At 30.4% G+C, this 12,624-nt stretch overlaps 1 protein-coding gene across 1 annotated transcript in view; it reads left to right on the top strand.

The window, feature by feature from the left end:
- Window positions 1-12,624, top strand: part of LOC145325271 (uncharacterized) — a 43,889-nt gene that overhangs the window by 16,367 nt on the left and 14,898 nt on the right. The window contains exons 9-14 of the mRNA XM_080168215.1: window positions 3,607-3,737; window positions 7,332-7,443; window positions 8,942-8,998; window positions 10,957-11,213; window positions 11,797-11,867; window positions 12,446-12,511. Coding sequence (XP_080024341.1) covers window positions 3,607-3,737; window positions 7,332-7,443; window positions 8,942-8,998; window positions 10,957-11,213; window positions 11,797-11,867; window positions 12,446-12,511 — 694 coding nt within the window. The remainder of the gene's footprint in view (window positions 1-3,606; window positions 3,738-7,331; window positions 7,444-8,941; window positions 8,999-10,956; window positions 11,214-11,796; window positions 11,868-12,445; window positions 12,512-12,624) is intronic.

Below are 12,624 nucleotides of genomic sequence, written 5' to 3' on the forward strand. Positions count from 1 at the left end.
GGGTAAAAATTGAAGAAAAGGGATGAGTATCCAACAGTATGACGTATGGACATACGGCATTTCTTATTTATAGAGTAGCTGCGCAACTAAAAAGTGGTTTTTAATTCAAACCTTCACAGTTTGATATAACAAACATATTTATAAAGACAAAATTATATGTTATAAAACAACCTTAGAATTCTAGAACCCAATGTTAAATTCTTTGTGAACTACTATAAGAATGAAATATAATCTAAATATAATTAAGGAAAATTATGCTCATGTTTTAATGTTGATAAAGAATTATATTAAGTTAATACAAACCATTTTAGTTAATTCATGATTACATTTTTTAAATCAGTCCATAAAAAGAAGCTTAGATCACTCAAGTAACCTATTTATAAATGCATAATATCTTAAAAGTCATTGTTTGACTTTTAATTTAATATAATAATACATATTATATAACTTGTTGTATAATTTGTTATTAAAGTTTAAAGAGCAAAAAGTACGTTAAAACAAGGATGACAACATCCATAAGTTTTGAAGGTTATAAGTTTTAAAGTAAACAATTTGTAGTATAGTGTAGTTACTCTAAGGACACAAAATCGTGAAAAAAAATCAGACAACTATCTTTTATGGCAGCCGATACTGACGGACGGACAGGCGAACAAAGTGATTTGTAGAGTAGTCATTAAGACATAAATTTAGTTATGGTTTCTTTAAGAATATTAATTATTTTATTGCATGGAAAATTTGCAAATCCAAATTTAAATAATGTTTCTTTTGTCCGTCCTGTAAGACCAAAACTATTGATCTTCTAGTTATCTCCAATCAGGATTCGATTGTACAAAGTAACAGTGTTCTAACTTTTCCGCCAATAATTGATGGATTGATTTTGGCATCATGATTTAGGGGAGATTAATGCTTTGTTCATTATCATTTTCTGTATTTGTGTAGTGCGTATAATATTGTTAGTATGAGGATTACCATAAATAGGAACAATTATTACCTTCAATTCAAATGGTATGTGAAAGGTTGTACAATCAAAACTTAATTGCCTGTTGGAAGATAGAACAGAATGGCAGAATTTATGAGAAATATTAATTTACTGTATATTTTTCATCTCCTGAAGTATTTTATCGGTCTACTTATCCCTTTTTATCTTGTATTTGTAATTTACATTCATTTGTGATTTAGAGCTCATCTAAATTGATATATGTTATGTATATATATAGTTAGTCTTTTGTCCTAAATGGTGTGTTATCACTCCCGCCCAAATATTACATGAGTAAATTGTTTTACCGCGAAAATCAAGAATGCATTATGCATTATGGTTATATTATCAAACAGCTGGTTTAGCCAAAAAGAAAAATGACAATTTCAATTATTAATACCGACCCAATCTCAAAGCAAACAAATCATATAGCATTTTCGCTAATCGGATCCTGGCTAAAACAATATCTTTTTCGTAAATGGAATCATTTTCTAATTGGAATTGAGTATTTCTAATATTTTTAACATATAGATTCTGATTTAAGCGTTTGTATTATGTGTAATATATTTGTGGATGTGATGGCCCAGTGTCCTAAATACATGTTAAAACAAGAGAGACAACAACAGATATAAAAAAAATGTTCTTTTATCCATCTCTCAATGTGACATTTACTTCCTGCCATTTGCAGCGAAGCTACTATACAACTTACTATACTTTCCTCTTTTTAGTTGATTAGATTAGGTTTCTCAAGGGTCTTATATCTTTTTGTCAACAAATAATTTTAATAATTTATTAACTCATGACTGAATTCAGTACTAGAAACCGCGAAAGTAGCCTAGCACGTATTGCATCCGCTTGTTGTCGTGAAGTTAATAGGTTCCAATCTCGACATAATGTCTTCGCCTATACAGGCTAAACTCATTACCATGCACAATAAGGCCTTACAGACAAAGAATTGTGCAAAGGGTTGGTTGTCTTAAGGGTGTTTGAGCATATGAACATACTTATCACAAAGCAGAGATACATCAAAATAAGATCTCGCGGTGTATCCCGTCCTCTAGAGAATTATCTAAAGTCGTGGCTAACGATCACAAGACAGTAATATCACGTTGATATTAATAATTATTACTATGCTACTTGCAAACATAATCATTCTTGTAGCAAGATGAATATATTAATGTATAATCATAGATGTCTGATATTTTTAAAAGCGAAGCTTTTCTATAATTAGGGTCGGTCCGTCCGTCCGTCCGTCCGTCCGTACGTCCGTCCGTCCGAGATAGATAGCTTTCATTCGTTAATTTAGGCATGTTAGAATTGTCCTATCGATTTCAAACTTTGCATGATGATTCCTGTAGTAGTTGGGTACGATTTAGAAAGCGTAGCAACTCTATAATCAGTACCAGAATGTCCGTACGTCCATTTTAAACATGTTGATTTTTCTACTTTTTTAACAACAAATTTTCAAGTGTTATAATTATCCGTTTGATCTGATTTTTGGTCTATTGATTCCTGGGACAACAAAGAACAATATTATAAGCGAAGCAACTCTATAATCAAGTCCAAAAATGTAAGTATGTCCATAAACATTATCCTGTTTTTAAGCAGTTTTTCAACAAATTTACCTACAATTTTGATTCGACATTTATACATTTATGTTCCGATTTTTCAGTTCAGATACTATACAAGTGTTAATGTCCGTTTGTCCTACCGTTTCAGTGCTTCGCTTTTATGGATGTTGTCATCCTTGTTTTTTTATAGTTAGAGAAACAGAAAAAAAGTACATGTTAAAGCTGATATCTTGTCAACATAAGACTATACTACTTAATAAATGTCTAAAGTCTATTCGAAATTAAACCATTAAGGGATTGAAGGAGAGATAAATTTAATAATTTTAACAAAGCAGGTATATAATAAGGGGTTTTAGTAATCATAGTTCTCTTTAAAAAGTATCAAAATTGCTATTATAAAGTATTATTCCATTGTTAACAACTTTATGATTCCTTTATACATGAAAATAACTCTTTTGTTCTTTCTTCATGCTATTAGATACATTCTTATACAAGACATTAAATAACAAGGATTAGAATATCTGAGAAGGGTATTAATATAAAAAAATACTGAAAACCAATCAGACAAACAAACAAGGCGGACAAATGAAATTTTGAGTAAAATCCAATTTCCATGGTTTAAATAAATTGGATTTAGAATGCGAATCGTCTTACAAATTTGAAATCATAGACTAGCTTTGCTTTTAGTAAGAAATCAAAGAATATATTTTAAGCCCTATGTTCTTTTGGGCATATTTAGTAAATGTAAACTTTTTGCGACCCTTTAAGCTATATCAATGAATTTTTTGTTGTGGGGGATTTTTTTTAGGAGGGCGGCAGTAATCTCCGGAAAACTAGTTATAAGCCTATGAGAAGCATCACATTAAAGGAAAACCATATAAGTTTAGCGTTTATTGAGATCCTTTGCTACACAAATAGACATCCTGTTACTTTTATATTAAACCCATTAAGACTTTATTACAATTTTTATTAAGTCTATCGGGTTAATGTATGAATATACTCTAATCATGTAGTAGCTACGTTGCTACAATATCTTTTTTGACAATATAATATTTTTAGGTGAAACCCTTTTGTTCCTGGGAACGGCTGGATATGACTTCACTGGAGCGAAGGAAACTTTTCTGTTCAGTTATGTTTCATGTCATAGCCATCACTTGTGTCATCTGGTCTCTATATGTACTCATAGACAGGTACACAGATAGATAGATAGATAGATAGATAGATAGATAGATAGATAGATAGATAGATAGGTAGATAGATAGATAGATAGATAGATAGATAGATAGATAGATAGATAGATAGATAGATAGATAGATAGATAGATAGATAGATAGATAGATAGATAGATAGATAGATAGATAGATAGATAGATAGATAGATAGATAGATAGATAGATAGATAGATAGATAGATAGATAGATAGATAGATAGATAGATAGATAGATAGATAGATAGATAGATAGATAGATAGATAGATAGATAGATAGATAGATAGATAGATAGATAGATAGATAGATAGATAGATAGATAGATAGATAGATAGATAGATAGATAGATAGATAGATAGACAGACAGACAGACAGATAGATAGATAGATAGATAGATAGATAGATAGATAGATAGATAGATAGATAGATAGATAGATAGATATATAGATAGATAGATAGATAGATAGATAGATAGATAGATAGATAGATAGATAGATAAATAGATAGATAGATAGATAGATAGATAGATAGATAGATAGATAGATAGATAGATAGATAGATAGATAGATAGTTAGATAGATAGATAGATAGATAGATAGATAGATAGATAGATAGATAGATAGATAGATAGATAGATAGATAGATAGATAGATAGATATATAGATATGGTATTTTATTTTAATAATTCAAAATTTAAAATTTATGTTATCATAAAATCAATAAATAAAGCTCATGAATTTTAAAGGACAAAAAATCAATAATATATAACTAGAGAAATATTGAAAAAGTAAGGGAAAGGAAAAAATGCCCCAAGGGCACTTTTCGATATCAAATGGAATAAATGTAAGGGAAAGCAAAATTGATTTTTCTATTAAGTGTATAGTACTAACTTGAGTTCATGTAAGTTTAACTTATAATTATATGTTTGTGTTTTTATTTGTTTACAAATAATTTTTAAATCCAAAAAAGAAAGCATTTTTTTTGTCTTTGAAAGACTTTGCGTTTAACAAAGTCAAAATGAAATCAAATACTATTATTTAGTCAAACTAATCTAAATATTAATTTCAAACAATGAAAAGCCGAAATATCCGTATAAAATAAATAAATTGAAAGTAAGGAATGTCGTTACACAGCGATTATTACCATCAAAATTTATGGAAAGCATATAATAAATGTGCTTATTAAACCTACAAAAATTATGCCATAAGAACAATTATTTCCAATCGAGTTAATTTTCATTTTTTTGCAAATAATTCACCGAAAATACCATTCTTCATTTAATTTGAAGTAATTTATGATTTACAATTTAAAATCAGCCAATCAACAAGAATACTTACTTTTAGGTAGTTTCTACTATTGAAAATTCAGAAAGGATTTTTGAAATTCCATAACTAACAGTAGCATTTTATTATTTTATATTAATTTCCATATGTATGGACATCGATACAAAAAAGTCTTCATTATGTACGTTTGTTTGAGTTAATACTAAGTTCTAAGTTTAATTAAAACCATAATAGCTAAAATAAATTTAAATAGTAACAAATAGAAAAAGTATGAATATCTTAAGTTTTACTTCTTAAACATCTTATACCAACAATGAAATAATTGGAAAAAATTATGAAGCTTTTACCTGATTTTCATTAGAATTGATGATCTTTTTATCTGCCCATCAAATATTATTTTGGATTTATTTCGCTTGTTGGCAATACCTTATTCCTGCTTCTCAAAGGATAAAAGATACTTTTCATAATATTGTCAAGAGTTGAGAAAAGATTTCAACAGAACTAAAAAGTTTATTTACAAATTCTCTGTTTACATAAAAAACAAAAGTGTTAAATTTGTATTGAACTTTTAGAAGAAAAAAATAAACAGATTGTTTTATTCAGAATGTAAGATTTGAATTTTGTGTTGTGTTATTTGTCAGAAAGTTTAATGGACAGTAAAATGCTGTTTCTCGACGTCGTACGCGAACATACGCAATGTTGGAAGGGTGACGCAAATTTCAGATATCTGTTTTCGCGATTTGAGAAAAATTCATCTTTTTATCACAGCGAATTAGATAATTTTGCAAGAATGGCTTTATTCTTATAGAAAAAATAAGTAAATCAAATCGCGAAAACTAATATCTGAAATTTGCGTCACCCTTCCATGACTCCGTATGACTTTGAGAAACAGTATTTTCTAACCCATTACCATTTGTCAGAAAGTTTGTGGTGGAGGGGTGGCATTTTAAAAGTTCAGATTTTTAGACAATCAAAACAGCAAACATTTAAGTGCGGCCGGCAAATTTTAAACTTCTAATGTAAATAGATGAAATAAACAAAAGAATACAAACACATTTGATTTACTAGATATCTTAATATTCGATACCAATCTCCCAATTTATACTAAGAGACTACTTGTTATCATTTTATAAACTTCCTTATAATATGCTAGAGGCTTCACCACTAGCATCTTAGAGAAGTATTCTCGTGAATTGTAAAAATACATAAAACTTAAACCATATTAGAACCAATAATAGATATATATAAAACAATTTTTTTACTTTATAATTTGACATCATTGCATAAACATCCAAGTTTTATGTTTAACACACAGTGAAAATGTTGTTCTAACAAGGATGACAACATCCATAAAAGCGAAGCACTGAAACGGTAGGACAAACGGACATTAACACTTGTATAGTGTTAGAACTTAATCATCATAATATAAATTTAGAAGAGTCAAAGCAAAATTGTAAGTAAATTTGTTGAAAAACTGCTTGATACAGGAAAATTTTTATGGACATACTTACATTTTTAGGACTTGATTATAGAGCTGCTTCGCTTAATACATTATACTTTGTTGTCCCAGGAATCAATATACCAAAAATCAGATCAATCCGATGATTAGATCACATAAAAATTTGTTGTTAAAAAAGTAAAAAAATCAACATGTTTAAAATGGACGTACGGACATTTTGGTAATGATTATAGAGTTGCTACGCTTTCTAAATCGTACTTAATTACTAAAGGAATCACCATGCAAAATATGAAATCGATAGGACAATTCTAACATGCCTAAATTAACGGAAAAAGCTATCCGTTACGGACGTACGGACGGACGGACGTACGGACGGACCTACCCTAATTATAGAAAAGCTTCGCTTTAAAAAAAGTTTAAAAACATATTATCAGAGATTGTGTTAGCTATAATTTCAACGAACAAATCTATAAGAATTGTCTTAATTTTTAGCTGATTGTAAACAAGCTTTTTATGTACATTATTTGCCTCGCCCATAGTCTCTAGAAATTCAGAAAAATAGCCCAAAGCCATCCCAGTACAATTATAAAGCTTTCCTGAAAAGAACAAATAATTCGGACTAACAATTTCCATGATCTTAGGATTCAAATCATAACTTTTCTACCGGCTAGGCCACTAGAGTCATTTATGGGCAATTGAGGTGGAGGGGGGGGGGGGGTATCAGTCGACACTCTCATTTCTATTTTATTTTCAATAGAAAAGGTGAAAATAAATTTTGGCGGTCCGGCGGTTATGATTTTTATTTTAGCTTCTCTAGATTAACCCTTGTATTTAGAACTACAACAGAGATCAAGAGTGGAGAGTTAGCCTGGCCATTCTGGACTAAATTAGTGGTGGTGGCTATTGGATTTACTGGCGGCCTAGTTTTCATCTATATTCAGTGCAAGGTAAGAAACATATTTTTAGTAGCGAAGCTACTCTATAATTCCTGAGACAATCTCACAGAAAAGCGGATGAATTTTTAATCCTCGTGAAAACATTTATTGTATTGTATTTTCAATTTTTGGAAATTTTTTAAACGCGAAACCCTCGAGGTTTGGAGCTAATCAAATAATTTGGTAAATACAAGTACATAAAAGTGTATTTAAAATGTATTAAAAACTATTTAGAAATATGGTCAACCTATAATTGTGATTGATTTGATTCAACCTAAATTATTCTGGGAAGAATTCATTTAGTTCCTTTTTTTTATTTATTTTATACTGAAATTTTTAAACATAATTATCATTTTCCAATTACTTTTTAAGAGAAATTTTAAAAATCATTAATGTAGTTATGACAGTCTTCCGTAAAGCGGATTTTATTTTGTTATTTATGAGTATTAATTTTTTAAAGGCCAAATATGTGTGTTATCTATTTTGATTAAATGTCAGAAAATTGTCTTTAAATAAAAAGCGTACAAATTAATATGTTTGATTAGGCTATTACAAATCACAAAAAATACTATAAGATACATTTAAAATAAAATGATTTTAAAAGATTATGTAAATGTAAGTTTTTATAAGTTAAACTAAAAATCTTTTAATGTGAAAAGTAATCAAAATTCTATTGAGATTTTTTTATCAAGAAATTTTAGATATTAAATTTGATAAGTAATTCACTTGAATTTAATGTAAAATAGTGTTTAGGATTTAAATTTATTTTTAAAAATACAAATATTACACAACCTATATCCTTATACTAAAGTAACAGGATGTCTGTGTGTGTATCTGTGTGTCTGTACCGAAGGATCTCGCTAACCACTGAACCGATCGGGTTCTCTTTAACAGGGTAGATTCTCATAGGTCCTGGGAAGGTTTATAACTATTTTAGGGGAGGGTACCACCACCCTCCCAAGAGAAATCACAATAAAATCGAAAAAAATTTAAATATTCCTGCCGCATAGTGTCGCTAGCATATGAATGTCTCTACGTAGCGTAGTTGCGCTGCGTAGATACATGAATTTATTATTTAACAGCTGATTGACCATAGACAAATTATTTCTTAAATTAGATATTTAAAATAAAAAAAAATTTAAATGCCACTAGAGGCCTCTAGGGGCGTAGCCGCTAGTATTTATAAAAGTAACAGGGACAGAAAGTTTGTCTGTCTGTTTGTACCGAATGCTCTTGCTAGCCACAGAACCTATATGGTTCTCCTTTACAGTGTAACTTCTTATTAGTATTGGATGGTTTATTACTATTTTTTTACCTCTACCCTCCCAAAAGATCCCCCCCCCCCTAAAAAATATATATTTAATTTTTTATTTTTGAAACTAAAATTTGAAGCGAGGGGTTTACTTAATCCTCCCTCAAAAAATATCCCCAACAACTACCTTTACTCAAGTACCCATAGCATTATATAAAACGTATGTTCTGGTACTTCCAAATTTTCAATTTTGTTAAGGTTTATTTACAGCTGTGTAGAAAATGGAAAGCTTATAACAGGGTCATCGTTGTACAGGTAAATTAATTCTTATGTAAAAGTAACATAATGTCTGTCTGTATGTGTGTGTCCAGTTGTTTGATACGAAGGACCGCTGAGCCGATATGGTACCCCTTTACAGTGAATTTTTTCATAGGTCAAAAAAGGTTTATATTTAAATGATAGAAACATTATTACAAGCATGGCTTTATGAGATGCATAACTAATCCGGAAAAAAAGCTAAGGGCTAATACATTAAAGCCGTGATAAGCCTCAAATTAAAACGTTCTTATGACCCACAAAATAAAATCTGAAAACATAGACTGTCTGTTAGGGAACATGTTAAGACATTCAGTTTTATATGAATACAAATATATTGGCCCCCTGGGCTTAATAAAAAGACTAGACGAGGCTAAATACAATCATTTATTGTGGTCTTCAAAGACCTTTTGGTTTTTAAACTTCTCTGTAAATAAGAATTACTTGTAAGGTTTTTTTTATGGTAATACAATAGTAGAAAGTTGTTAATTTTAAAGAAAGCAACTAGGAAAAATCTCAATCAAACAAAAAATTAAGATCCGTCAAATAGAAAAAAAGATTGGCCAAATGTAATTTCAAGTCATATAAAATTCATGAAAATAATATGTATATTTGATAAAAATTCAATTTCCAAGTTAAGATATAAAATCAGATTTATAGTAAAAAGTGTAATGTACTCTAGACATATTTCAAGCTAAAGCCTAAGTCTCCTTATTTTTTAATAATGACATTAAATTGATAGCTGTGTATTTCTAGAGCGGCTTGGCTGCTTGATCTGGCCTTTAGATGGCCGGTGTATAGAACACGGCTACTATTAAACCCAGGAATAAGGTATAGGCAAATAGCAAAATAAATATAAAATAAATATGTTGCCCCCTTAACGACAGCTGAAAAACACGTTAAGGTTTTGTGATTTTTTTCGAATCAATATCGTTATCATTATGGATAGATCAGCGGCCAACGTTTATAGGATGGTTGAAATTGTAGAAAGAGCGAAAGCAGCCGCAAATTCTTTTGTCACGGCCGTTGAGCCATACTTAATATTTTGTAACTCTATATGTCAGTAAAGTATTTAGAGTTTAATTAAAGATTCTTACAAAATGTTAACATTTAAACCAAAAGTATTTTAATGATATAATTGTAATTAAATAAGCCATTATGTAAACAGTTTTAATTAAGTTAATAAAAAGCAAAGTCATTAACATCTTACTGATATTACAAAAATCTTCGAGTCATTTCATACATCCAAAGGAATGGCTTGTTTTTTTTCATTTTAGAAAGAATGGTCAGGCTCTAGTTAAATAAAGCTGCGTTTTAGAAACCATTTCTTCAATTTTTCCTTTCTTTAGAACTTGCAGTATAGATGGTCCACTAAAAATAATACATTCATATTGTGTTGATTTTTAAACTGAAATTTTTTTGGATGATTATTATTTATGGAATTTTTTGGTTGTATAAGTAAAAGAAATGCTAATAAATAATTCAGCATAACTAGAATACACCAATAAATAAAACTATGTGAAATGCATTCAATGAATAAGTACAAAATTAAAAGACCCATGGAAAGTGTGAAAGCGTAGTCTTAAAATACATTTTAAGGGTTAAATTCCAATATGTAGCTTTAGATAAAAGTGGTAACACGTTATATAGTGTAGAGTAATACAATGTAAATTGCTCATTAACCTAATATTTAAATAGCAAACAAAAAGTGCAATTATACAATATACATGCTAAAGGTCCAATATTATAAGCTTTTTTGTAGCCAGGTGATTCCTTTTGTATTCACAGACTGTGCGGCCTTGAGTAACATTTAAAGCTATTATTTTAAATAACCAATTTTGTATTTCCAAAATAGTTTTCCTCTTGGAGTAAAGATGGTTTATTTAAATTCTGTTTTCACTGAAGCTATTTTCATGACGGGTAAAATTCTTGTATAAACTTACAGGACTTTATTTCAGGATCTGCCACCTGATATAATAATCCAGCGTCAGAAAGCCATCCTGGAGGCAAGAAAACCTGGCAAAGAATATGAAATCGTCTCCAGCCGTGGTTCCTTATCAGGGCCGGCGCCTCCTCCTCCCCCACGGGTTTTCTCACTGCCCGCCCTTGCAACGGCTGCGACTGTTGGGATACGCGGGAGTGGAGCCATGCAGGCGGCTAACAATGAGGTTAGATCCCCCAGACGGTCGGCAGATCCTGCAACTATTGCAGACAGGTAATGGTCAGTTTTTGAAAAGCTTTGTGAGGTTGGATTCAAGTTACCTTTACTTAAAATAAAGCCACCAGTAAGCCTCGTTAAAATCGACGTTTTGATTTTTAAATAATCATTTTGATGCTGTCTTATCCAATTATCATAGTTCTGTCTGTGTAGTTGTTTTGCCCTAAAACGAGAACTAAATAGGCGGATTGACGCGCGGTTGCCTAGATTTGATAAAAGGAAGATGAATTAAGTCCCTCAACAGATTATGACGTCATACGATAGAATAGCCAATTAGAGGCTAGTATACACTGTAATTGACCAATGGTAAAATCTATGCTGGCCTCTCATTGGTTATTCTATCGTATGACGTCATAATCTGTGGAGGGACTTTAATCATCTTCTGATAAAAGTGACAGGTTTTGCGGCTTTGCAAGTCGTGTTCTAAATAGGTGGGTTGTACGCAATTGATGCGCGGTAGTTGTAAAAAGTGACAGATACTGCGGCTTTGCAAGGCGTGTAATTATATTTGAAAAATCTTCGCTTTTAGTAAAAAGAAGTATTTTATTTCATTTTTTCATTCCTGTATTTTTATTTTAAGATCTCGTGGATCTGAACCAATTCAGTCTCCAGTTCGTCAAGGGTCTGTAGGTAGCCGTCAGGACTCTGCAGGTCATTTTTTCGGATTATAGAAAGAAAACGAAGTAGCTAGTTTCGTCGTTTTTTCACAGTAGCATTTCTCCTATTTCTAGCCCCTGCATGGGACTCTAACCTTGCAGGACCAATTTCCAAACCCTGCGGAGCAATCATTAACAAGATAAAATATCCTATCAAAAGCTACTGTAAAAATTTGACGAAACACGATTCTTAGTTTTCTTTTTATGATCCTTTTTTTCTAAATGTCTAATTTTGCTTATGATTGAAAATATTCACGTATTTTTTAATAGTTTGAAAAACTTCGTTTGAAAGAATGTAAAGCAAAGCATCACTTTTTACAGTATTCGATTTTACTTATCAATTTTACAAGCTAGAAGCAAGTACATTTCAAATCTCCTCTATTAAAATATAATAATGAACAGCAAATCATGTGACTTGCTCTAAAATTCATTTTTAATAATGATAAAGGTATTAATAAAATAGCTAGACAGTTTCTTAAATTAATGAACTATAAAATTTAAATAATCCTTTAAGAATTTGCTTTTAATGATTTCAACATCCCAGCATCAATTTAATTTATTTAAATTTTTCAGGTATACGAGTTGACCCGCTTAGATTCGCCAGCAGTGGAACAGAGGGCACTCATGGATCCTGGGATAAGGAAATTATTAGAAATACAAGTTTATAAGTTTTTGAAGCATGTCTTTGCAGGGATATAAAAGGATAAGACAATGGCAGATAAATTGATGTACATCCCCAATGATGATGAACA

This window comes from Acartia tonsa, chromosome 7 (assembly GCF_053477335.1).
Source record: "Acartia tonsa isolate MP-2025a chromosome 7, ASM5347733v1, whole genome shotgun sequence".
In the NCBI taxonomy this organism is placed as follows: domain Eukaryota; kingdom Metazoa; phylum Arthropoda; class Copepoda; order Calanoida; family Acartiidae; genus Acartia; species Acartia tonsa.